This window comes from Megachile rotundata, chromosome 5 (assembly GCF_050947335.1).
Source record: "Megachile rotundata isolate GNS110a chromosome 5, iyMegRotu1, whole genome shotgun sequence".
NCBI classification, from domain to species: Eukaryota; Metazoa; Arthropoda; class Insecta; order Hymenoptera; family Megachilidae; genus Megachile; species Megachile rotundata.
Genome location: NC_134987.1, coordinates 19663169 through 19688770, shown reverse-complemented (window position 1 = coordinate 19688770; position 25602 = coordinate 19663169). Strand labels below are relative to the sequence as shown.

The 25602-nt window shown below is 30.1% G+C and overlaps 5 protein-coding genes across 11 annotated transcripts; 3 read left to right on the top strand and 2 right to left on the bottom strand.

The window, feature by feature from the left end:
• The first annotated feature begins 101 nt into the window (after positions 1 to 101).
• On the top strand, positions 102 to 4698 carry LOC100879411 (coiled-coil domain-containing protein 134). Of its 2 annotated transcripts, XM_003703229.3 has the most exons (4): positions 102 to 255; positions 667 to 876; positions 943 to 1311; positions 1395 to 4698. In XM_003703229.3, exons 1-3 carry the CDS (start codon positions 102 to 104, stop codon positions 1281 to 1283), a joined length of 705 nt encoding a protein of 234 aa, XP_003703277.2. In that variant the 3' UTR covers positions 1284 to 1311; positions 1395 to 4698. The 2 variants fall into 2 exon arrangements, with proteins under 2 accessions (XP_003703277.2, XP_012140678.1); XM_012285288.2 differs by lacking the exon at positions 1395 to 4698 and having other exon boundaries at positions 193 to 280; positions 943 to 1329.
• Cda4 (chitin deacetylase Cda4) lies at positions 1374 to 8608 on the top strand. Its single transcript, XM_003703230.3, has 9 exons — positions 1374 to 1765; positions 5550 to 5668; positions 5790 to 5901; positions 5986 to 6113; positions 6181 to 6386; positions 6454 to 6749; positions 6855 to 7101; positions 7166 to 7357; positions 7448 to 8608. The coding sequence occupies exons 1-9, from the start codon at positions 1708 to 1710 to the stop codon at positions 7548 to 7550; spliced, it is 1461 nt and encodes a 486-aa protein (XP_003703278.3). The 5' UTR covers positions 1374 to 1707; the 3' UTR covers positions 7551 to 8608.
• Positions 8609 to 8708: 100 nt separating this feature from the next.
• Positions 8709 to 14930, bottom strand: LOC100880866 (transmembrane protein 62). 4 transcript variants are annotated; one of them, XM_076531815.1, is made up of 14 exons: positions 14181 to 14924; positions 13865 to 13976; positions 13660 to 13797; positions 13069 to 13395; positions 12855 to 12987; positions 12557 to 12712; positions 12327 to 12474; positions 12073 to 12195; positions 11921 to 12002; positions 11520 to 11648; positions 11261 to 11435; positions 10939 to 11166; positions 8995 to 9143; positions 8709 to 8914 (listed from the first exon to the last, which is right to left on the bottom strand). In XM_076531815.1, exons 1-13 carry the CDS (start codon positions 14382 to 14384, stop codon positions 8999 to 9001), a joined length of 2100 nt encoding a protein of 699 aa, XP_076387930.1. In that variant the 5' UTR covers positions 14385 to 14924; the 3' UTR covers positions 8709 to 8914; positions 8995 to 8998. The 4 variants fall into 4 exon arrangements, with proteins under 4 accessions (XP_076387930.1, XP_076387931.1, XP_003703373.1 ...); XM_076531816.1 differs by lacking the exon at positions 8995 to 9143 and having other exon boundaries at positions 14181 to 14923; XM_003703325.3 differs by lacking the exons at positions 8709 to 8914; positions 8995 to 9143 and adding an exon at positions 10578 to 10778 and having other exon boundaries at positions 14181 to 14923.
• A 166-nt stretch (positions 14931 to 15096) lies between these two features.
• LOC100880979 (uncharacterized) lies at positions 15097 to 20810 on the top strand. Of its 2 annotated transcripts, none has more exons than XM_012285300.2 (8): positions 15097 to 15566; positions 16509 to 16583; positions 16774 to 16974; positions 17040 to 17201; positions 17276 to 17425; positions 17518 to 17674; positions 17748 to 17999; positions 18087 to 20810. In XM_012285300.2, the coding sequence occupies exons 2-8, from the start codon at positions 16509 to 16511 to the stop codon at positions 19268 to 19270; spliced, it is 2181 nt and encodes a 726-aa protein (XP_012140690.2). In that variant the 5' UTR covers positions 15097 to 15566; the 3' UTR covers positions 19271 to 20810. The 2 variants fall into 2 exon arrangements, with proteins under 2 accessions (XP_012140690.2, XP_012140689.2); XM_012285299.2 differs by having other exon boundaries at positions 15137 to 15566; positions 17273 to 17425.
• Positions 20308 to 25499, bottom strand: LOC100881091 (cilia- and flagella-associated protein 70). Of its 2 annotated transcripts, XM_076531813.1 has the most exons (20): positions 25360 to 25499; positions 25051 to 25240; positions 24432 to 24679; positions 24182 to 24358; positions 24022 to 24122; positions 23819 to 23931; positions 23609 to 23754; positions 23403 to 23542; positions 23206 to 23329; positions 23027 to 23098; positions 22822 to 22965; positions 22569 to 22751; positions 22356 to 22489; positions 22138 to 22286; positions 21861 to 22021; positions 21644 to 21790; positions 21441 to 21571; positions 21257 to 21377; positions 21018 to 21167; positions 20308 to 20767 (listed from the first exon to the last, which is right to left on the bottom strand). In XM_076531813.1, the coding sequence occupies exons 1-20, from the start codon at positions 25426 to 25428 to the stop codon at positions 20621 to 20623; spliced, it is 2847 nt and encodes a 948-aa protein (XP_076387928.1). In that variant the 5' UTR covers positions 25429 to 25499; the 3' UTR covers positions 20308 to 20620. The 2 variants fall into 2 exon arrangements, with proteins under 2 accessions (XP_076387928.1, XP_076387929.1); XM_076531814.1 differs by lacking the exon at positions 25360 to 25499 and having other exon boundaries at positions 24432 to 24950; positions 25051 to 25269.
• Positions 25500 to 25602: the final 103 nt, after the last annotated feature.

Sequence of the window (25602 nt, the reverse complement as noted above, 5' to 3'; positions counted from 1 at the left end):
AAAGTAGAAATATCTGTAAAAGAACGTGAATAGGATCGACATTCGATAAATATTCTTTACATTAATATATAATTATCGTCATTACTTCCACATTCGGTAACATGCCACGCTTCATTATTTACATTGCAGTCGTGTCAGCGTTGACACGTATTACGCATGTGCAACAAGTTTCTTCGGCCATAGAGGATAATACACCAATGACCGAAAAGCCGCAAAATGGTGGTTCATCTGAAATTACGGTCTACGAAGAATTGTGTATCCATTGAACATAATTTAACTAGTACAGATCAAAATAATATAGCTATAAAGATTTACAGCATATTAAGATCATGTTTACTATATTCTTACCTCGATATATGTTCTCATACGTTTCATGGAATCTCAAGTTATTTAGTATATAGTTGTTTCGCGTTATATCGCCGTTCTACTATCTTTCTGATATGGAAGAAAAGTTGCATGAATGGGAATATATGTCATATATCTAGTGACTGTCAATACAAAGTATCTTAGTGATATAACTTATTGTAATATCGTGGCAATATAGTGTTGCGATATAACGCGAGACAATTACTGTAGAGGTAACATATATTAAATGACACTTCATTCAGTTATAGTATTACCATTTTTCTTTATTATTAAATATATTTTCCTATATCGACTATGCAGTCAGAAAATCGTTCACGCATCAACGTAAAGAGCACGCAGAAGCTATAAAACGTCTTCAAAATATAGACAGCTATGAACGTTTATACAAAATGATAATGATTCTTGGTACAAAGATGATCGATGTCGTGGAAGCAAGCAAAACGTTGATCGAGAGCATAGGTTTTAATCCAGACGACAGATCGTTGCCCAAAAACGTTACTATACAAAGCGGTAATTTTATTTCTATGCTATTTAAAAAATGAATGAACAAATTTTAAAAGACATATATTTTTTCAGCAATATCCACCACGTTAGAGAATACAGCGTTATTCGGAGACATTCTTCTCCGTTTCCCAGACATTACGCATCGCATACTAAAAACGCAAAAGGAATGGAATCCAGTCATAAACTGGTCCTTAAATTTTACAAATCGAACGAAACATTTATTAGACGCGGAAACGCTTACTGTAGTTCATTTAGCAGCTCAAGAGTTGAACATAATCGAACGTGAACCGGGATACGTGAATCCTTATTGGAAATCTACCGGCTCCCAGGACGCAGACGAAGATAAAAAAAAGAAGAAAAAACCGAAAAAGAAAGTACAGAGGGGGCCTCGAATAACTAAAACTGAACTCTGAATTTTTTAATCATTTATCAGAATAAAAGGTCAGGTTTTACTATTTATTCTTTATTGCAATAAAAAATGTTATTATGACGCGTATCTCCTAAAATCCCTCCTTTTCCCTAAGGAATGCTAGCGTGTTCGACAGCGTACTTGTTGCACCTGATCCCATGACTTGCGAAGTACTTGAGGCCATCACTAACGGTGGTAGAAAGTGGTCAGCCAATGAGCTAAGAACGGTTCCTACCGTCTGGTTCCCATGTAACCATGGCAGAAGGTATTGCTGACGAACCCCGGTTCGCAGTGCTGTAAGAGTAGCTTCTCCGCCGATGACAAATCTCCGTGGTACCACGCACCTGAAGAAACGAGTGTTGTGAAATTCGCGAGAGAAAGAACTAATTTAACTTTAATTACACACTTGGTGGAAACCAACAAGAAGAATGATGATGTTAAGAAGAAGAAATCGTGTGTTGCTTTACGCCTTCTTGATCGTCGCAGGTAGGAAAACCGTGGATAATCCGTTCATTTCTGTCGTTGCCTCGATGAAAGAGAAGATCAAAGTGTAACCGCCTGGTGATCTTTCGACGATAGAGAAACTTTGCGCCGAAAATATTTCAAGCTGGAAAGATTCTCTGGAGACACATTCCTTGGGAACGTACGACTGTTTCGCTAATGTGTTTCACGAATCGGTGAAGGAGAATTCTCCGAAGTATAGGCTTAGGAAAAATGTGTGGTTTTTGGAATAAATTTGATTCTTGGAGATTCTGCGAATATTTTATACGCTTATTGGGAATGCAAGAAGGTTCCGTTAGTTTAATTATGTGGCTTTCATGAGTTAATTTAGAAACATTTGTTTGATTTCTAGAAATATGGTTGAGAGTAGTAAAATTAACAAGTATCTCTTGCTCTTCTTTTTCCAAACGCATTTATTATATTATTCGTAGCATACGTTTTCCATATTAATAAACTTGTTTGAGAAGAGCCTAAAGCAAGGATGAAAAGAACAAAAAAAAACATAACGAGTTTCTTTCATCCGTATCATTCGCTTCTCCACGCTTTTTATTATTTCGAACAGACAGTGTAGAAAAAATTATCTTTAACATTGCTAAAATTGAATCATGTAACAAAGTTGTCAAATTAAGTAGTATCAGAAAATTACTGCAAACGTGGGTGCAACGAAAGAACGACCTTCTGTGGACATTCTCTTATTAACTTGCAATACCTCGATAAATTACTCGTTTAAAACGAGTTGTCTTAAAATATCTATGAAGAAAATGAAATGAAATGATTCTATTGAAAGTAATGAAATCTTAATCGAACAGAAAATTAACATGTACACGATTAATGGAATTGTCAATATCAATTAGCTCCTAGTTCAATTATTAATTAAATATTTTTATACTTATTTTCTTAACAATACATTTGTTGCTAAATAATAGTGACCGCAAAATTGTGGATCAAGCACGCGATATTGCGTGATAAGACATTCAGCTTTGATGAGATTACACAATTTCCAAAGTAAGCAAACACACGATACATATGAAGCGCTAAAAAATGATTTACTCAAAATGGAAGTTAAGGTAATTCTTTCAAAGTTTAGGAGAAAGTTAAGATAAACGAAAAGGATCAATTATGAAGTAATCTTCCTGAATGATTTTTTCTGCGCTTCATTAAATTCATAGAAACTATTCTACACGCGTCTGGGTTATTGACACATACATAGAAATGAAATGTCCCTGAGGGTCTCCGGGTGTATATGGTCAATAAAGTTGACACAGATAAAAGTAAGAAGTTGGAAAAAGCAAGTCTACGACACCGAGGAGCACTTTTAAATTAGGTTCTCTCCGGAGGTTTCACTGCTGTTTACATAAGTTTTGTCGCTCGTGTGTATACACGTATTGTGTCGTACGTCGACGGATCTGAATTGGCGGTGTAAAAGTGTACGTACACACCACGGCCGATGGAAATGCTGCACCTGAACGATTTACCACAACGTCATTGTCAGAGCAGCACCTTCACTTTCCACTTTGCCGCTATGCTTGATCTTTTTGTAGCAATGTAACCGATCGGATCAATTAAAGTACAAATATAGCCGCAGCATCCAATATTTCAAATATGCGTCGTAGACACGAACCAGTTTCAGTTCTCTTGAAAACTTCTTAAAAAGTACATGTATTTATATTTACGCGTACATGTTACAATAATATATTACAATCACTGCGCAAATGTTAATTAATTTTTCTGAATAGTCGAAGTTAAAAAGTTTGCAAGTTGTGATACAAAAAATTAAATATGAAGCAATGAAGAATATCCAAAGTTCTTTAGTAAGCTTACAAGTAATTAAACGATTTGAAGTCTTCAATAACTTAAGTTTTAAAGACCTTGAAAGTTGGAAGACCCCGAAAGTCTTAAAGGTCAAGAAAGATTTTGGAAACCTTGGAAGTCTGAATGATTTCGAAAGTCAATGAATAAGTTATTAGTCAATTTCTTCAATTATTTGTATATGTTATAATAAATTAAATTACTCGTTTCAGTTCCTATAATTTATGCATTACGTTATAAAATGATAACGGTAGTTAAATTGAACATCGTAAACGCGTTAACGTTAGTTTCATGCTTAACTGTTATAAAATCATAGGGAAGTGTCTTCCTAGGATTCTACTTTCTCCTGCTAGCACATCTGCACGAGATTTCAATGTATTCGAATCCCAATATTTCCACGTCGAATTAAATTTCTTGTACGATCAAACTTTTGAGTATCAGTGTCTTTGCAGTATTCAAACGTTGATGTTCGGAAAAATAACTGTAACGTTATAGAACATTAAATCACTGTCGAAACGTGGCCTACATAAAAAGAATTCAAGCATAGTAAGAATAATAAGAAAGTTGCGATGGTATTCAATAAGAAAGAAAGTTCCAGTGTCGATAAATGTTAACTCATTGTTATCTAATTGTTACTGTGATGCATGAAATGTTCTGAAAGAAAAAAGGTCACACCGAAAGATCACTATGTCGAGAACAATTATCCAGGTCATGAAAAAGAATTCCTTTGAGAATGTGTAGTATTCGTTTCAAAGCTACCACACCTCGAACCGGTAGGGATAGGATCGCATCAGGATACGCCCTTTTAGTTCGCGTTTTGAATAAAAAGCATTCTGTTATTATGGATTCTACTCGCGATTATCGAACATCGTTTGCAGACCATTGAGACAGTATAACGGTGGTGAAACGGCTGGAAGGACGAATAAAAGCATACCTTGCAAGGCATCTCTTAGTTTGCATAGTTGAAATGATTCTCTGATTCGTAATGGCTAGATAGGTGAATGAAACTGATCACTGTATCTAAAGAAAGGATTTGGAGCTAATGAAACATTGTGGCTATTGTATTGTATACCATCTATAATCTTAGAATAAACGATTTTATAAATTTTCATTTCGCGAAACGAATTCATATTTTAACGATAGTAACGGAGTCAATGTTGGTCCTTGATCTTGCCACTGACCCAAGTAACGCGCTTCTAACATATGGATATCACTCTCACTTTTATTTCTCAAAAGCAACTTTGTCATTACTCGTAACAAACACGTTTAAACATAAGTACATAAATATCCTTGAACCACTCATTCTCTAAAAAGTGTTTCGAAAATTAAAAAAGATGTAGCTTATACCGAAAACAGAACAATTAAACCGAATCATCTCTTCATTCTATGTAAAAAAAATATTAAGCCTTATTGTAAAGTTCATGAAATATTTTTAATTCAAAAATGAGATATTTTAAGAATGTACGAATTTGTTTATTCACCGATGTCTATTAGAAAACAATGAGTAAGCGTAAACGTTTGATTTCCAAGACTCATATGGCTGTAATGTGTCTTCGAACGTTGGAATTCTTTACCACTATACGTTTCTCGCTTTCTCGGCCGTTTTTTTTCTGTGATACCCTTGGAATTTCTCTTGCGCATTTTCCATAAGTATCTTAAACTTTCTGTGTACAGTGTACGTGATGATACACGGAATGGATTTGCTTCTTGAAATTCTTGTCTCTGAGTTATAGGCAAATCCTCCGAGAATTTAACTTCGCTTATCTTCGTAATATAATTATAAATTACAGCGTGCAGTAACTTGATACAAGATTACAAAAAAAGATACAAAAATATTAATGTCTTCCAAGAAACTCAACCTTGACCTTTTGCTGGGATTCGAGATTTTCAGACTTCAAAAGTTTTATATTTTTTTATAGAAACGTTTTTCTATAATGTAATGATGGAAATTTTTTTACAGTTTCAGGACAGAAAAGCGCGAAAAAGGATGAAGAGAAGAAAGATGAAGAATTTAAATGCCCTGAAGGCCAAGGTAACGGTAATTTTGCAGATCCAGCAACATGCAGAAGGTTTTATCAGGTATTTCCAATTCTATTTTGTAAATAACTATTTGTTTGCAAAATATGAATATAATTTTTAATATAATAATAGAACGGTATTCAATTAGCTTTAATAGAATACTTGTACATGATTTCAACAGTGCGTAGATGGCTATCCATACCTAAACAGGTGTCCATCAGGATTACACTTTGATGACATCAGTAAATTTTGTACTTTTAAAAATGAAGCAAGATGTGGTCCAATTGCTACAAGTAAGTACTGTTTTTAAAAGTGTTCAACAACTGTACTTTTTACTATTCATTTTTATATTAATATATATTATCTCAATTTTTTAGCTCCAGCACCAGTAACTGAACCACCAACAGACTTAGCAGAAAAATGTGATACTGCTAATTGCCAATTACCATACTGTTTTTGCTCTAGAGATGGTACAATAATTCCTGGTGGTCTTCACCCAGAAGATGTATGTACATTCCCTTTCCATAAATTAATTTTTTTTAAACTTCTTATCAAATTTTGTTGTACTTTAGACACCACAAATGATAATAATGACATTCGATGGAGCAATAAATCACAACAATTTTGATCATTACCAAAAAATATTTAACACCGATCGATTAAATCCAAATAACTGTCCGTTGAAAGGTACTTTCTTCATTTCACATGAATATTGTAATTATAACATGGTTCAAAGTTTGGCGCACGATGGACACGAAATTGCAACTGAAACTATATCGTGAGTACTGGTACAAATACAATAATGAATGAAATTATTATAATCAATAATATTTAATAATATTTAGATTGCAAAAAGGATTAGAAGACAAAGGATACGAAGAATGGGTTGGTGAAATGATAGGAATGCGGGAAATACTCAAACATTTTAGTAACATTTCAATAAGTGAAATTGTGGGCATGAGAGCTCCATATTTAAAACCTGGAAGAAATACTCAATATAAAGTACTGGAAGACTTTGGATATATATATGATAGTAGTATCGGAATTTCTCCATTGAAAGTACCAATTTGGCCATACACGCTTGATTACAAAATTCCACATGAATGCAAAGCAGGCACATGTCCTACTAAATCTTTTCCAGGTACTAATAAACTTTATTTATATTTTCATAAAACCAATAACATCAATCATTTATAAAGATAATAAAGAAAATTTAAAAAACAAATAATGTTTCACTTGTTATCAGGTGTATGGGAACTGCCTTTAAATGCACATTATGTTGAAAGCTATGAAGGAGGTCATTGCCCTTACTTAGATCAGTGTGTACTTCACAATCACGATCCTGAGGAAGTATTTGAATGGTTACAAGAAGACTTCAATCGTTATTATGAACAAAATAGAGCTCCGTATATGATGCCTTTTCACACTAATTGGTTTCAAATAAAGGAACTTGAAAGAGGTTTATCAAAGTTCCTTGATTGGGCAGTCACATTGTACGTAAAAATGGTGTCCAGATAAAACAAGTATAAATCTTTAACTTAATAAATACATTTGCAGACCTGATGTATACTTTGTAACAGCTACACAAGCACTTACATGGATAACTGATCCAAAACCGACAAAGTCTCTGAACAATTTTGAAGGGTGGTCATGTAAAAGGAAAGAAAATATTCCTGGGCCACCATGTAATAATCCAAACAAATGTGCTTTAGATTTCAAACCTACAGAATCTAATTTTACTACTACAAGGTAAATGTTTCACGATGTATATGTATAAAATTTAAATTAACAGTATTTAATACAATAGTTTGCATTAAAATAATGATAAACATTTTACAGATACCTAGAAACATGCAGAGAATGTCCCAATAAATATCCCTGGTTAGGAGATTCGAAGGGAACTGGATTATACAATGATAATTATAATCCTGAAAGGAAATAGAAATTTTTATAAATTAGACAGATTATTAGACAGGGTTTAATCAATTTTCATTTGTTGTTGTTTAAATGAATGATATATATAAAAATAAATTTAAAAACCTTTCATTCGTTAAAATTGAAAAGTTAATATATATTAAAATAAATAAAGAACTTTTGATAAATGATAAATAAAATAAAAATTTATTCCACGAATTTTATCAATAAAGATATTAAACATTTTTATATAATCAATTGAGATTATAACAAAACTATAAATTAAGTAGCTTGCAAAAATATTCTACTTATTTTTTATTTTAATTTTAAATAACTTTAATTTCATGACATAACTTTTTATCATAATATTACTGAATAATTTTAAACCATGAAAGTACATGTAAATACATTGAACTATGTTTATGTATATTATTATTATATCATAGATACAAATAAAAATATAATTCTTAATATAAGAGTATGACATAAAATTGTGAACATACTTTCATAAAGTATAATTATCTATATATTTTACTTTCATTCTCACTATTACAATTAAAAGTACAAATATTACAGTAATTACATTACTTACAGCTGTTTATCGAATCGGGAACCATGGTTCAATTATTTCTGCAAGTTTTTTATTTCCTAAAATATAAAAACCAGATGATTAGTCAATTGTTTGCTTGCTGATTGTATAATGACCTTTTAAATTAGCTAAACCTTATACTCTCTACAATATACCAAATTATTATTGATTATAAAATTTTAACTACGGAAAAAATTTCACAAAATGCTAATTAACTCACTAGGTGGAGGAAAACGTTCTGGATGAAGTTTTATATAATCTACTATCATTGCATCACGTTTTGCAAATTTGTAATCAGCAAAAATCGTTGCTGTTCTTCCTATTGCAAAACCAACAGCAGTCCAAAAGAAATGCCAAGGTAATGCTAAAATGAAATGACATAATATTGTAAAACATTACTGATAAACATTCATAGAATTGATATTGATATTAAATGAATCAACATAATTGGATTCTGAGAAGTTTTAGAAATAAATACAAATTAAAACTTTGTTTTACTAAGTGTATGGATTACAAATGTCTATGTATGTGCATTATATAATAGTAAATATTGCTAGGTTAGAATTATGTGATTCACGATCATTTTATTGTAGACACTTACCACTGTATAAAGGTTTGTGCATAATAAAATTAGTAACAAGCATTGTACCAGCACCAGAAATTGTACATGTTATTTCTGCTAAATATTTAATATAAAATGCCTCTTTATAAATTGTTGGCCCTCGCAGAAGATCAAGTGCCCACTGAGCAGGAAACTCTTGATCCTGATCAGTCATCTCTTCTTTTCCAAATACTTTAATGAACTATAAAAACAATTAGTCAGATTTAAACAGTAAATACAAAATATTGAACAATAAATAACAGCAGAAACTTAGACTACAACCTTCCTAGTTAATTAGGTACCGTTCACGCATGCGTATAACGTGTACGTTGCTCCATTCATCGCAAAAGCGGAACCGGTTCGCGCAGCATAATTTAATATAAGTGAACGTCCCGGCCTTTTGTAATTGCCGGCTTATACTTGCAACCTTTCTGCTAAATACCATGATTGATAAAATGGATAAAATATGCATGTATCTTATATAATTAACAGGGAACAACGTCCTATTATTAAAGTTGTGTACAACATTTATTAACATTCACATGTGTTATTAGTTTGCATTTTTCATAAAGAGATACATACATTGAATGCTATTTAAGTGATTAATTAAGAGTTTGCTTTATACTATATACTAAATATTTAAATATAATATTTTTCCATTTTTCTCATAGTGGTATATAAAATATATTAAATACACAATATTTGGTAACACAATCAAACGAGCTATGATTCCCAATAGTAATCAATTCATTACACTTCTCCAAATGGTCTTGATAAAATGAAATATTTGTGTGACTATTTCAATTTTAATACATAACTGAAATATAATATATAAAAGAAACATAATTAGTTTCAATTTTTTAGTTTCTAAAATATTTGGCATATTTATGGAAGAAATTCATGATAATTAATGATTGGGAACCATTGAGATCATATTTACAGTTCTGAGATCATATTCAAGAACAATGGTAGGTTATTTATACAAAATATAATATTGCAATAAAAGTTATTTTCTAAGAAAATACTGATCCATATTTTGAATCATGATGTACTTTTCATAAATTAAAACTATTAAATTCCATTTTACTATCACTTTGACTTTTAATTACACTTACATATCACAGAAATGAAATATAATTCAATATTAATACTGCTTACATGCAATTAAACAAGGCAAGATAAATCTAAATGTTAAAAACATTAATATTTCTACAAAATGAAAAATAATCTTTTTCATCTTGTTAGTTTATATAAAATATTAATTTGTATATTACATATTATTGCATCTTAATTTTTTCCTACTATGCTGAAATTTTAATTTCATAAACGATTTAAAATACAATAATAAAACAGATGACAGTACTTTCTTTTTTTCTCCCTTTCCAATTCTCTTACATAATGCATCTTTTCAGTTTTTGAAACTGAAATATGGAAGTATTATAATTATTATTTGAGATAATTATCATAAGAAATACTCCAAAAGATTGAATATGTATTTAATTATATAAAATGTTAATAATAAATAGAAATGCATACATACTTTTCTGTCCCTTTATAATATAGCACTTGATTGCATTTAAAGTATTAAAATTAAGAGCAGTCTTTGTTATAATTGCATTAAAAAAGCTCGTGGCACTGTTTAAAAGGAACTAATTAAATTGTAATGTGTAATTATAATGGTCACAATAATAAAATCAAAATTTTATATTGATAACAAGAAACAAAATGTTTCTTTCAAAATTATCATTATACAAATTTATCAAATTCATTTCTTACAGTTAATCCTGATCAGATGTAAAAGATTAATTTATAATGGAACAACAAGACTATTTATTAACTCAGTATATACGAAATAAGACACACAATTGAAACTATTTTGATGACTTTGTTAAGCACCTTTCATGTTATGTGAAAAAAAGAGTATTATGTTACATAGCAAATTAAATTGGCTTGTAAAGTATATAAATTATTACAATAGCCTATCTAAATAAAATAAATACTACCACATTTTTAGAATATGTTAGTGTATATATCAACCATGTGTGGACCATATCTTCGCAGCAGACCTTTATGATAAAAAATAATAATTAGTACAAAAAGGATGGAAATTATTTTGTATCTTCTAAATATTAAAGTTTTAGATATTAATTGTACAACTATAAAGAGACTAATGTGTAGGAATAAGTAAAGTTGTATTATAAAAGTATTAATGTAACAGGTATGTACCTTAGACATGATTGAGGCATCGTATTCACTTGATGCCATAACATTATTGCTAAAAAGATGCTCCAAGTACGTAAAGGGCATACTATAGTTGCTAATGTTCCATATGCTAACCAAAAGAAATAAGCCATGCTCGTTTGCATTACAATTAATAACGTAATTGGTAAATATTCCCAGAGGCAACATATTTTAGATGAGTGTTTCTCATGAAGTCTGTTGATATTCTGTAAGCTGCAAAATCAATGTTTTACTTATTATACAATATTATTTCGTACTAAATGATATATAATGTAAATAATATAACAAAACTTATACTTCATCTTACCGTTTATCTACTCTGTGCGCTAAGATTAACATTAGCGGTAAATGGAAGGAAAATAATTGAAAAAATCCATAAGCATAAGTAAAACCGCCAGGCAAATAAGAATTTTTGACGAATGTTCCCCAAGCGAAAATTATTCCTGTGTGATTTTCTATTATTTCACCAATTGCCCACGGTCCTTAAAAATTAATTATTTTATCATGAAAAGAATTCACTCGCTAGTTTAAAATTAGATAACACATTTAAGTTACTAACTACTTACCGACTGTTAAATATAATGCGTACAGTACTAATGGATAAAAAAGGCGGTCAACTGTAGACAATATCCACAATTTTTTAAACCATGCTTGAATAAATTTTATCTTGAACCGCGGTCGATGCATTTGTTTATCTATAAAAGATATTTTAAATTTCATTTTTACATCAAGAAATTTTTATAATATATGATCGTTATATATCTAAACAGATGATGTGAGAACTACAAAAAACAATGTTCTGCAAGTAAATTTTAAACAAGATACAATTTAAGGCATTGTTTTCAGTTAATTACATTTAAATTACTTCTGTGATGTGACTGCAAATTATTCCATTACTGTTTATTTAACTAATTTTGTAATTATTTTATTTTCGAGTAAAATTGTAAAACATTTATAATTTACTTACTTTCGCAGAATATATGAAGAAAACGAAGTAAACATAATGGGATTACTAACAAGACTAACACTGTTCCAAATAAGAACTGAAACTAGATGAAATAAATATTAATATACAGATTTATATCCAAATGAAATTGTAATATATCATTTAATACTTACAATGACACTGACATTGGACATAAGTAGAATTCTAGGCAAAATACGAAACGATAAACGAGATCCATCAAGAGCAAATGGTTGAAACACTATTGTTTCCCTGCCATCTACATCTACGACTTTTGCCTGCAATTAAATTATTACATTGATAAAATAATGTAAAATATAAATTATTAAAAGTAAAACTTACAAACAGGAACTTTACATAATAAACAAAAAATAAAAAAAAAAATATAAATAAATATATTTTACTGAACTCGAATAGTATGAATTCCTTCACTATATTCTGTTGAATTCCATTTTAAGACATACAATGGTCCATTAACATGTTCACATTTCAACCATGCTGTACTATCTAACTGAACTTCAACAATTTTTATCGAAGCGATTGAAAACGCCAGTATCCTACAAGAGACACAACACTAAACAATAATAGTAATTACTATTTAAACTTTGTTACAAAATATTTTATTCTAACAATGTTTACCTAATATGTGTAGATTTAATAATAGACATTATATTTTCTTTTCTAGGCATCATATACAAAGCATGTTTAGGATTAGTGATCAATACCACAGGCCATTCTTTATGTTTCACATCAATAAAAGAAAATTGACCATGATCTATTGCTCCTAAACGGTACCTAAAAATAAGCACAGGTAATGCTAACACTTTCTCAAACACAACACACAAAATGTATATACAACTTATTTGAAATACTAATTCAGATATTACAGTTAATCTTACAAGTATTACATTACATGTATAAAGTATAAATACTTTACATTCTGTTATCTTTCCAATCTGCTAATTCTAATTCAAGAAATCCTGCTCTCTGTATTGTATACATGTTAGGAGCTATTCCACCAAGCATATGATAGTGTCCACAAAGATATGCCATGCTTTCTTTGTACCTTCCTAAAAATATATATTTAATCTTAACAATATTCAATTAAATTTATAATATAATATATAAATGCACATTCTACTAATTTCTACCTATAACATTTCTGATTCCTGTACTTGTTTGTGAGAGTATGCATGAAGTAGGATAGTGACCAAACCATATTATATAATCTGCATTATTTTCTTGGGATTTATTTACAAACTCCTGCATACTTTTAATTTCATGTTCATCTAATACACCAACAAAATTGAATGGTCTTTTTGGACCAGGATTCAAACAAGCATCTATTGCAATGAATGTATATAATTCAGTACCAACATTCACAGTATACATGTAAGATCTTGGATGTATTTTTCCTTGAATAGAATAATTGGAATAATAATTATTTCTTGCTTCAAGACTTACTACATTGAAATTATCTGGAAGTTTTTAAAATAATTTATAGGTAAAACTATTAACATAAATTTCTATCTATTGTACACTCAGATGCAATATAGGATTTATTTGAATAAGAACTGACATAGGGTGAAGAACCTCCCACCATTGGCAACTGACTTGGGGAAATCAAATATTATAATAAAACCAATGATTAATGCAGCTTCTTTCCCCTATATCAGAAATTTTCTCAGAGAAATCTTTCATGTCTACTGGTGTACATATTAATTATGTAATATGAGTTATACCATGATTGCCTCTCACATCTAACCATAAGGTTTTTTTACTAACTTCAGTATCATCTAAAATATGTTTATAATACTGCCATTCTTCTAGTATTTGTTTTGATCCCATTTTGTCTTTGGTTTTTGCATCAGTAAGATCACCTGTTAAATTTTTAGATTATATAACAAAGATATAAAATTTCTTACAATATTTCTTAATGACTTTTACCTGAAGCAAGTACAACAGGTGGTTTAATAGTGCCAACTGTAATGTTACAAAATTCTCTTAATTCTGTTATCCTTAATGGATCTTGAAATATACTTATATGTATATCTGATATCTGAAAACAATTAATAAGATCAGTACTTAATAAAGCATTCTTTCATCTTAATCCTTAGATTCTTTTTAATACTAATGTATTTGAGAAATTATAAATAATATGTAAATTAATGAAACTGCGTTTCAGTTTATAAGATATTGATTGATATTACTATCTCATTACATAAGAAATAATAAATAATTATAGATGTCTTGACTAACAAACCTGTAAGAACCAAATTAAATGATCAGAGGATGTTCCAATATCATAATATTTTGGGTTTGACCATTCATTTCTCACATTTTTGTTTGTTATAGTATCATCTAACACGTGAGTATCAACATTAATTAGATCAGCAACATTTGCTACAAGTATTGATAACACTAATACAAAGATCAAAAGAATAACAGTGGATTTCGTTATTTTCATTTCGACAGAAATTTGTGAACGCTTTACACAGCAACTTTCTTTGCACTATTAAAGTAACATATATCCCTTTTTTAGTAAACATTCGATTTTTTTAATAAAACCACCTCCTGTGCATTTCTAAGTTTACTAATTCTATGCGATAGGTTATATTTCACGATAGCTATGACAGCTGAAATGGCACAATGTATTGAAGTGGGAAGACGATTTAAGATTTCGATTCTTCATAGTTTTATCATTTTTTTTACAATATGCTTGCCAATTATTAATCAAAATAAAGACACCGCCGAATCATTGCAGAACGTCGAGTGATAGAACTACTGCATTCTGCGCATGTGTAATTTATAGCAGGAGTGCTCATTAAATGACACAAATTAGTTAATATTATTTGACAATATCTTCTAAAATTAATCAGATTTTATAAAATTAGATCATTTTTAACAATATGACTAATTTTATTTTCTATATGATTGGAATGAAATGTACAGAAGACTGAAATGTTGCCAAAGATATTGGTTTCATGAGAGATCGTACTCAATTTGCGCAACTTGTCTAACTTCAGTTGGCTCTCCGTCAGCTGAATTGCTCTGCTACACTACGATTTTAGTTCCAGTAGTTATATACGCTGTGGACAAAATATGCGAATAACAAAGAAAAATATAAATGGAAATATAATGAAATTTGAAATTTTTCAATCCTAAAAATTTGAAAATCTGCGAGGTTAAAAATTGGAAAATTAGAATCTGAAAATTTTCTTATATTATACCTAAAGTGGAAAGTATGTAAAATAAAAACACACTGGATATATAATAGATGTGTGCGCAGACTGAAGGAAAACTCGGTGCGATGCGGACGGTTTCTCGTTGATCGAATAATATGTTAATTATTAAATAACTATATGTTTCTATTTTATAATTTAATTAGTAGGTGACTCTGGAATCTTTAGAGAATTTAATATGTTTCTGAATTGTCCTGTTGAAACATTACATAAATTATATAATGAAAACCACTGAAGTACAGTAATTTCCTTGTTCATATTGAGAACATCCGTTGAAAAAACAAGGGTGCATAGTGCTTAACTGATTAACAGTGACATATGTGACCAATTTTTAATTGAACAACGTAACGCTTTAACTTGATGTTCTAATTTCTTTTTTCCGACAGTGCCTGGGTCTACTTGCAATCGTACGTCAATTTATTTGTTAATATGATTAATATAATTTATGTTAGATAATTGATTCATAGAAATATCTACACTTTAAAGAGAGCATTATAACATTTCTATAACCTATTTTTAGATGATCATTGATCTCATTTACATGCCGAATTACTACAGTAACATACTTTTGATTACATTACATTTTTTTATAAAAGAAATAATTAAAACTAATAGATATACAAATATGTATATACATCTTAATATAGACACAGTGATTTCTAAAATAAAAGGGTACATTCTGAAGAGATATAAATTGTGTCATCACCATTCTTTCTTCTTTTATTGTTTTTATATCACCAATTATTTTCGTTGCTATAAAATGAAAAGCAATTGTGTTAAACATATTAGTATAACAAAGTACATATTGTAAGGTTGTGTTCAAATGATAAAGAATTCGGAAGTGAAACTGTTTATGGAATGAAATGAGTGGTGACACAAATAACTAAGCACTTTATAATGTCATTAAACTTATCGCGATTAAATTTATAAAATTTGTATTATGCTTAATTTATTTTTAATTTCTATTTTAATTGATGAACACTTTTTTAAAAATACAATTACATTTTATAATTAATTATTTGGTTTTAATTATTAATATCTTGGTGCTCAGGATTAGAGATCAAATATTATTACACCAGTAATAATATTCAGATCGCTATATTATTACATTACTGTTTCATTGATTCTGTTATACAACTATACTACTATACTATTTATACATATATACATTAGTTCTAAGACTACAACCATTTGACAATTTTAACTTTTTTCCTAAAATTTGAAAAGTGTAACATTATAGCTGTAGTTTACAGATAGCCTACTGATCCAGAAAAATATGTATTTGAAAGTTTAATGTTTAAAAAATATGATTCATATGTTAATTCTACTTTCTTGTGGTATAATTTCAGATGGCTTCGAGTGCACTTACAGAAAAGATCAATAAAATTCGACAATTGAATGAGGAAATTAAAAGAAGACATGAGGTATTTATTATAAAATAGAACCTCAAGATACTGTCCATGTATATATTTTTTTTATTTTAATAATATTGTAGTTTGAAATATAATTTTAAACAATTATAATGAAAGCATGTGCATTCTGTTTATTATAAATTTATGTTAGTCAATTTATATGATTTTTTAAGTTTATTTTGTGAATTATTTTCCTCATTAGGAAGTAGAAGAAGATAAAAAAAATGCAGCTAAACAAAATGCTTTAGTGCAAATGGTACCATCAACAGATTGGCCAGAGAGGAAAGAACCACCAGAATTTACCAACTCACCTAAAACCAAACAAAAGCCAACCAAAGAAAGACATGAATATGTACCGCAGTCTCATTCTGGTGAAGGAAGGAAAATACATTCTTTTGCCCAAGTATGCATCAAAATTTTATGGCACATTTATTTTTTAACATGAATTATAAAAATGAAATTTTTTAGGGTGAAGGACCACCACCAGATCCTAAATACAACTTTTTAGCAGATTCTGAGCGAGAAGAACCTACTGAATACACAAAAGAAACTGTTGGAAATAGATTTAATAATAAAGGATTAAGAGGCAGTTTCAGGAAAAAGATTGGTGGAAGAGAAAATGTAGAGAAGGTATGAAAGAATATGCTCATAAATCTAATTTGTGGTTTTTATGAGCTATTCAAGATTATTCTATTCTGTAGCAGGATAATAAATTCAATAAGGGAAACTACAAAGGTGAATCACAGTCAGGATATGATGCTTGGAGAGCAGAAAGAAATCGAATTGACGAAGATCGTATTAGTAGACAAAGAACAGCAGAAGGCAACTGGCTTAGAGAATGGGATAATGATAAAGTATTAATATATTTTTATAGTATTTTGTGTCAAATAATATTCATTTTATAGTATTTTATTATTTTTGTTACATGTACAATAATTTATGTTAGTTCACAACACATAATAGAAATGATGAGTATGAGAGAGATCCAAATAGAGAGCATGCATCTACACAGTACTACTCTGACAGGCTGCAGAATACAGCACTGCCTAGATTCTCCAATGTCAGGAAAAAATATAAAGATTCCGGCAGGAAATATGATAATAGTATGTTTCATTGCTGTTAAATTTTGTATTTTGAAAAGCTCACAACTGTTTTGTCAGAACATGTTTCTTACAGACAACGAGCATGTTAATTACAATCAAGGTGGAAATCATCGCCCTTACCGTGGTTCAGCAAAAAATGTTCATGGCAATCATGACAATCGGTCTCATACTACATACAATCAGCATAGAAATAATGCACCTACAACTGTGAAAAGGTCTGAATCTCCAACTTCTGAAGAAAGAACTGTTATTGCAACTGATAAAAGTATTAAAGTGACACTAAATCAGAGCAGTGCAATAAAAGGACCAGTTATGAGTATTAAAGGTATTTTATAGATGTTTATTTTATATACTTTTACCATTATTGTATATGATAATTTTGTTATGTATTATATCATGTTTTGTGTTTCAGTGAATTCTCCAAGCATAGCTGGCACAGGTAGAGTTGGACCACGCCAAAGAACTCGTGTCACATATAGTCATTCAGATGTTGATACACCTACAACTGAAAATGAATCATTCTTTCGTCAAAAATCATTTGAAGACAAATCAAAAGGAAGTTTCTTCAATAATCAAAAGTTTTCTAACATAAAGAGATCTCATTCACAAAAGAAGAAAGACAGTGATTCTAGGCCTTTGTACTATCAAAGAAAAGAAGGCAAAAGGGAGGACGATACAAATTTTCACAAATATCACGATAATGAATTTAGATCTTATCCACAGAAAGACCAGCAAAGAACATATACTCCTAAATCGCCAAAACCGATGAAAGGAAATACGAGAATAATAAAACACGATGCTTCAAATGTGAATGTTACACAGAAAAGTTCGGTTACTGATGAAACAAATGTTGAAAATGACGTTAAAACAGAAAAGTCAGATTCACTTGAGGTAACTGAACTTGAGCATACAGAAGTACATACTATAGAAAGTAGCGAAATGGATGCTGAAAATAAGATTGCAAATGATATAGTATTGAAAAATGAATCAGAAGAAACTTGCGCGGGTTTTTCATCAGAAACAGAAAGTCTCGAACATGTTGATAAAGAGGGTTTGAAAAAACTTGATTTAAATAATGAAAACAATGGTGCAGAAGTTGTAAATAACATAACACAGGATCTACAAGAAAATAATAATACGTCTTCCGAAACAAGTAATGCTCAATCTAAAGATGTAGTAGGTGCGAATGAAAATGATGAAATCGTTAAATCAGAAGAAATTCTTCCAACTAAAGATGATCAGCAACTGTTGGAACAAGCGGAAAATACTGTTTGCAAGGATTCTGAAAATGAAATTTCTTTGCAAGAAACTGTAGAAGTAGCAACCAACAATTCTGTATCTCCATCGGAGACTACAACACAATCTGTGATAGAAGTTAATGATCAATCAGTATGTAATAATGAACTGGTACAGTATCAAGCCGAAAAAACAAATGAAAACGATGAATCATCCGATACAATTTCAAGAGATATTACAGTTAAGAAAGAGATAAATGTAGAGGATATAAGTAATACCAATATAAATACTGTAGAGCAGGAAAAAGAAAAAGATAAAGACATCATTAACGAAAAGGCGGAAGATGCAGGGGGGTTATAAATTATAACAATGAAAATGATGTCGATTCTTGATAATGTATTTAACGGATGTTTCATTGATACTTTTTCACAGTAGAATTATTTCTAATACTCGCTTCTTTATAAATATTATTTATGAACAGATTTTATGAAAACATTGAAAATCGTATATTTTGTTTTAATAACTGAATAGTAGATTGTTATTTTTAAATCTGTTATAATTTTGATACAGTTTTTAAAAATTGTAAATGGATATATATAATTCGTTGATGTTATCGAGAATCTGATATATTACTTTAGAGTTTAAGAGATATTTCTGAAGCAATACGTTTTAAAGTTATTAACTAAGTTAATTCAAATACTAATTGCGCACAATCGTTGGTGTTAATTGATGAGTCCTTTGTGGCTGTAGTTTGGTCACGTTGCAAATCAATGTTACTTCAAGTAATTGTATTTGTTATCTTTCTAAATACATTGGAAGTAATGTATTAATTTTATTTAAAAATACTGTTTTGTTTTTTCTTATGAAAGTTGTTATTATTGTAAAAGAATTGAAAGCTGCAAAGGATTAGCACGTTGCAATTAATTAACATAGTACTTTTACACATTTAGAAATCTACGAGTTATGATTCATATTTCTAATATTCGGTGTAAAATTCTATGACAATAGAGTGTAGTGAAGTCTTGATGTATGGCCCTAGATAAAGCTGTAGATATAAGCGAAACTCCTATGCAGTGCTTGGTCGACAAAGCTTTGCTAACAATGAACAAATTTGCAATTTTTATGCCTTCGCGTCTTTTATCACCAATATAATGTGAAAGACAGTACGAAAGGGAACTCATTAAGCAGAACACATACGAGGGTACTATATAGCGAGACTGCACTATGCTAACATCTGTTCAGATATCGCACTTGAGTAATATTTTTATAATTGACTATAACGAGCAATTATTATTAGAAGTGGATATATGCGTATATAAAATTTATATTTCAATAATTCAAAGACCGTTCTTTAAAAAGAGCAGTCATTTGCAGTGTTCTAAATGATAACATAAATGTTATGATATATATATTTATTTAATTTTAGCAAAAAAATAATACTATGTTGCAACTAAAATTCGAAAAATCTAACCATGCCAAATCATGTATATGCGCGCGCGCGTGCAAACACATGTACGCACGCAAATTTTTTTTTACTGAAAGATTATTTATTGCACGTTTTTTTTTTTTAATTATATAATATTTTGTTATTCACTTGCTAAACATTGGCTGAAAATTGCACCGCTATATATTTAGTGAAGAAGAAGCAATAATCGAATATTATTTGCCTTTTTAAAGTGTCATTCTTTATTTCTCGTCATTTAAGTGCCATCATTGTTCAAATTGTTCCTCAAATTCTTCTTTACTTTGACTGTCGTTGAAATCATTGGTTCCTGTCACTAAATCTGGTGGTGTATAATCCAAAGCCTCCATCATATTTGTTATTCTCAGCCACAGTTTTTTATTTTTAAGATTGTTCTAATATATGAAAAAAAATGAATAAAAATTGTTAGTAAAAGTTTGTTTTATTGTTATTTATTACGTTCTGTAATTTTTTAGAATGAAGAGAATTTTTCTGAGGACTATTAAACTTGTCAGGCAGTGAAACGAGATGTACTACTATATATAATATATGAAAGTATGTTAAAACAAGTCGCAGTGGGCCTTGTAGTTTCTTATTTTACATTCAGCATACAAGTATATTGAATGCAATCAAAGGAAAATATACCTTGATCATTTCTGCATAACACTGGACGAACTCATCATACCTTTCAAGCGTCATATTTAATAAACACAAATAGCCCCATGTGTCTGGATTACTATTATCAATTAGATTTGCTTCTGTCAGAGCCATCTCAGCTTCTTTAAACTGTTCAAGCTGAAGTATAGTACAGTGATAATGTAATGATACCTCAGGTCTTAGTGGTTTATGTTAAAGGTTTTGCAAACGAAAAAATATTTTCTTACCTCATAGCAACACATACCAACTCCTAGCCAGGTATGCGAGGTTGGTGAGGCTTTACATGCATTCAGAAACATCTTCTTTGCCGAATCAAATTTATCGACATTATAATGATGGTATCCAAGTCTGACAGTAAAAAATGTACATTGTAATGACTAATTTTAGAAATAAAATTAGAAATAATGTTACCTAATTTCTACTAAATGTGCCATTTCAGGTCTATCAAATAGCATACAAGCGAAATCATAATACTCTACAGCTTTCTCTTCATCACCCATTTTTAGATAACAATGGCCCATTAAGCTACTGACTGAAAAATCCTAAATAAATAATTGAAAAGGGTCAGCGAAGTTGACTTGTTTTTAAGTAATGGATAAGTTGAAGATACAAACAACTCCAAAAGAACATTCTATCTGTTTCAAATGGGATAATGTGTCTTCATATCTGCCAGACAAATAATGCTCCACTGCTAGGTAATATAAGGTATCAGTCGATGCTTCGCAATCTAACATTGTCTGTGCTAGTGCGATCCCTGCAAACTGAAGACAATCAAAACATAATTTTGAATGGAAAGAATTTTACCTCACAAAATATTTTACAATATTTTACCTCACAGAAATGCAATTTTAGTAAAAATGTCGCCACTAATAAGTATATATTATCCGGAGGACAGTGAATCATGGTCCATGAAAGTGGTTCTTGATCAAGAACTACTTCTCGGTTCTTGTCTGTCATACATTTTTCTGCTATCCGAAGTGTCAGATCTATTCCTAAGATGTAAGATAGTATTTAATGAAATTTTATATAAAATTAACGCAATGATACTTATTGTACCATTGCTGACTAATGTCCGCAACAGATTAATGAATTTTAATATTCTCGTTACCTGGATAATATTCTGTTCGTATATAAAAAATGTGTAAAATACCCCAGCATTCAAAAAATCGTGGATAAAAATTAGTGACGGCTTTCAGAAAAACTTCTGCTTCTCTGTATTCATTATTTTCGAATAAAATCAGCGCATACATTAACAATCTGCAATTTTTATATAAACTGCATTAGAGTCTGTGTTTAAGAAAGAATTATGAGATATGCCTCATTTACGCGATAGCATGGTGTTTGTCTAATGAAATTGCTTCTAAGCAGCATTCTTTTGCACGCTCTACGTCGCCAATTTTTTTCAGAAATATTGCATACTTTGTCCATGAATCTGGATTAGCTTTATTCGACTCTATTATCTGTAGAATATTAATATTTTTGTTTAAGTAAAAAATTTAAAAACAGCTGGTAAAATATTTAAACAGTCTAAATATTCACCGTCGTGTAATATTCTCTAGCAATATCCAATTTTCCGAGTTCATAAGCTTCTTCAGCATAAAAATATATTAGCTTTGAATTTACTAAATGACTCGTCTGTTGCGTAAATCGGTTTTCCACAATTTTATTTAATGCGATACGCGTTTGTTCCGCCAAGTACGTGTATATTGACGCAATGAAATTCTGCAACCAAAAAAATTAATATAGGAATTACAGCTTTGATAACGGTAAAGAAAAATAAAACTTTAAGTACTTGGGCTTCGTTGGAATCAACCAAGTTAGCAGGCATATTAAATTTTTGATCCAACAATAAAGGAACTTTTGATCTTAAAGTGTTACGTATAGCCAAATATTCCCCAGTTTTATAAAGATATTGAGTGAAACATTCTATTTCGTCCTAAATTGTTATCGAGTCGTCATTAATTAATAATAATTGAATTATTTTTATAATTTATTACCGCATTAGGATTAAAACAATATTTTTCTTCTTCTGTTCTTTCTTCAGTTCGCTGGTTTTCCTCACAGAAATCCTAGCTTAAAGAAGAGAAACTATCAACTTTGATAATTCCGATATTTAAGATTTTAGTAATTTTAAGTTCATAATATGAGTAATTTTATTATGTATTTAGATTCGTACTCGGTAACATTCGGTGATGTGTTCGCTCAATTTTTGAATGCAAGTCATGAACTGTTTTTCAGCTAAGTCGCTGGTGTATATATAAGACGGCATCTTGTCTGGTTTGGTGACCATTTCACTGAGTCTGTAACAGATCATTCCTCCTTACAAGTTGCATATGAACAAATAAAAATATATTGGTGAATTATATATGTAACTTTTTGAAATCTTCCGCGATAGTGCAAATGACCAGAGGTTTGTAAAGTTCAATTTCTATCACTATGACAGTTGGTTTAGCATCCTCAGAAATTAATTCTGTGGTCGTTTCGTGTACCGTTTCTGTTTCTGAAGGTGTATGCTGAATTTGGCACGTTCTTTAAAGAAGTTATACTTTGCTTTAAAACCTTGATTAACTATCGTTTACCTTTGACGTTCTGCTCTTTTTGTCTTTGTCTTTCGACTCTCTGCGCCGTTTCTCTAAAACAAAGATATCTTCCTTCAAACCTGCTTGTTCAGATAAATCGGTCGGACTATATGTATGTAATTGTCCTACAACTCGACAACGTTTTCCTGTAAAAATATAATAATTTGATTACTTGTGATCAATATGAAATGTTCATGTTAAGTTACTTACTTCCTGGGAAAAGAAGTTCTGACACATCAATGGCGCATTGATACAGTGCTGTTGACGATTTTGATGGAACACCTCTTCCAGTAACCAAGATTTGGAAGGGCCAATATCTATATCTTTAAAATTAAATTGAATTAAATGTTTCTTTTTCTGCATATTAATAATTCTTCATTTTATAAAAATTAAATTAAATATTTATTACATACTTTATAATATGATTTTTCATAGCTTCAATTCCTGATGTCCATATGAGAGATCTGTTTAAAGAATTCCATTCTATCCGTGGTACATCCTCGCACACCTTATCCTAGAATTAGCACAAAAATATTAGTAAACATAATGTAGAATTTATTATACTAATCTTACCGTCAGATTAAACCATTCTTTAAATGGATTCCTCACGCCCATAAAATCGCAATCCAGTTTATATTTTGACAATTGAGCTCGGTTCTCTAAAAATTGTAAAGTGTTCCATCGTTTTGTTCTCTCGACGTCGCGATATTTTGTCCATGCTCCATTCTCAAAAATGATGTTCTCAGGAACCTGAACAAATTATATTTAATAAAATTTTGAGATGTCAATATGGATTTGTATAATATGATTAATATAAATATACCTCATCATCAATGTATTGTATGGTACCAGCTTTATACTGCATATTTTCAGTGAAAGTTTGCGGAAGATTATGTATACTTTCAATGGTGATGTTTAGAAAATTCATGGTATCGTATGACTCAAAGAAAGAAACATTATCTTGATAAACAGTCACGGTCACTAGTGGAAGATTCTGCCAAGAAACTAATGTTCCATCCATGGAAAATTTTGGGGTTTCTAGTATTAACTTCTCTGTATAACCTTTTTCTCCTGAAATATTGATTCATTGTAGATACAAGGTGAAATAATTGCTTCATCAAATTATACAGATCTGTGTAATTGAAACAAACTGAAGGTAAGAGAAGAAAAATTCTACGAATACCTAATATTGTTGGTAGTAAATCAAGATTACAAATTCCTAACATTGTTAATATAGAATGAGACGAGGATTTGAAAGTAAATACTGATTTTTTTTTAGTTCCTGTATCTGATATACTGGCTCTCTCATCTAGGCCATTTTCTACAGTCTGCATAGCTTTTACTTCAAATATGAAAATATATCAAATATATACATGTATTATCATTACACACATAACTACACAAATCATACTACTATGGAAATAAAATTAATGAATTGTTACTTAGCACTGGTGTCGATACAATTGTACTAAGACTTTGTTTGGTGTTCAGAGAAACTGACAAAGTAGCAGTAAACTCAATTTTGTAAACCATATCTTCACAGTCTGATGCAACTATTATTGGGTCACTTGTTCCTAAGATGTTACCATCATGTTCCACTATAAATGATAAAGAGATGTCTTCCTTTTTAATCTACAGGATTCAAAAAGTTTACTATTAGTGAATTGTCGGATGAATATACTTTTAACCTTTAAGTGAAGCTTATGAATACAAGCTTGCACATATTTTAAAAAATAATATCGAATACTTACAACATTCTGGATGGTGTTTATTGTGATTTCAATATTCTTTTTTCGTAATATACTATGTCGTGCTTCCATTTCTCGAGAACAAGATTCTCTGTAAGATTCCGGTGTATTAAACCGATAATGCAAATATAAACTTTATTCGATTGTTCGATCGAAACAAAACAATACAACGAAATAAATCGCAATATAACATCGCCAATTACATTACTTTATAATGTGTATATATTTCGTCGAGATAAATAAGTA

Coding starts and splice junctions, on each gene's coding strand:
- LOC100879411 (XM_003703229.3), top strand. CDS start 102: ATGCCACGCTTCATTATTTACATTGCAGTCGTGTCAGCGTTGACACGT. Junction 256..666: donor TACGGTCTACGAAGAATTGT/GTATCCATTGAA, acceptor TCGACTATGCAG/TCAGAAAATCGTTCACGCAT. Junction 877..942: donor AAACGTTACTATACAAAGCG/GTAATTTTATTT, acceptor ATATTTTTTCAG/CAATATCCACCACGTTAGAG.
- Cda4 (XM_003703230.3), top strand. CDS start 1,708: ATGATGATGTTAAGAAGAAGAAATCGTGTGTTGCTTTACGCCTTCTTG. Junction 5,669..5,789: donor CATGCAGAAGGTTTTATCAG/GTATTTCCAATT, acceptor TGATTTCAACAG/TGCGTAGATGGCTATCCATA. Junction 7,102..7,165: donor CTTGATTGGGCAGTCACATT/GTACGTAAAAAT, acceptor ATACATTTGCAG/ACCTGATGTATACTTTGTAA.
- LOC100880979 (XM_012285299.2), top strand. CDS start 16,509: ATGGCTTCGAGTGCACTTACAGAAAAGATCAATAAAATTCGACAATTG. Junction 17,426..17,517: donor GAGAATGGGATAATGATAAA/GTATTAATATAT, acceptor AATTTATGTTAG/TTCACAACACATAATAGAAA. Junction 18,000..18,086: donor ACCAGTTATGAGTATTAAAG/GTATTTTATAGA, acceptor TTTGTGTTTCAG/TGAATTCTCCAAGCATAGCT.
- LOC100880866 (XM_076531815.1), bottom strand. CDS start 14,384: ATGAAAATAACGAAATCCACTGTTATTCTTTTGATCTTTGTATTAGTG. Junction 12,003..12,072: donor TGTCCAATGTCAGTGTCATT/GTAAGTATTAAA, acceptor TATTTCATCTAG/TTTCAGTTCTTATTTGGAAC. Junction 11,436..11,519: donor CGCATTATATTTAACAGTCG/GTAAGTAGTTAG, acceptor TTAATTTTTAAG/GACCGTGGGCAATTGGTGAA.
- LOC100881091 (XM_076531813.1), bottom strand. CDS start 25,428: ATGGAAGCACGACATAGTATATTACGAAAAAAGAATATTGAAATCACA. Junction 23,755..23,818: donor AGAACTTCTTTTCCCAGGAA/GTAAGTAACTTA, acceptor ATATTTTTACAG/GAAAACGTTGTCGAGTTGTA. Junction 20,768..21,017: donor GTTATGCAGAAATGATCAAG/GTATATTTTCCT, acceptor TTCATATATTAG/AACAATCTTAAAAATAAAAA.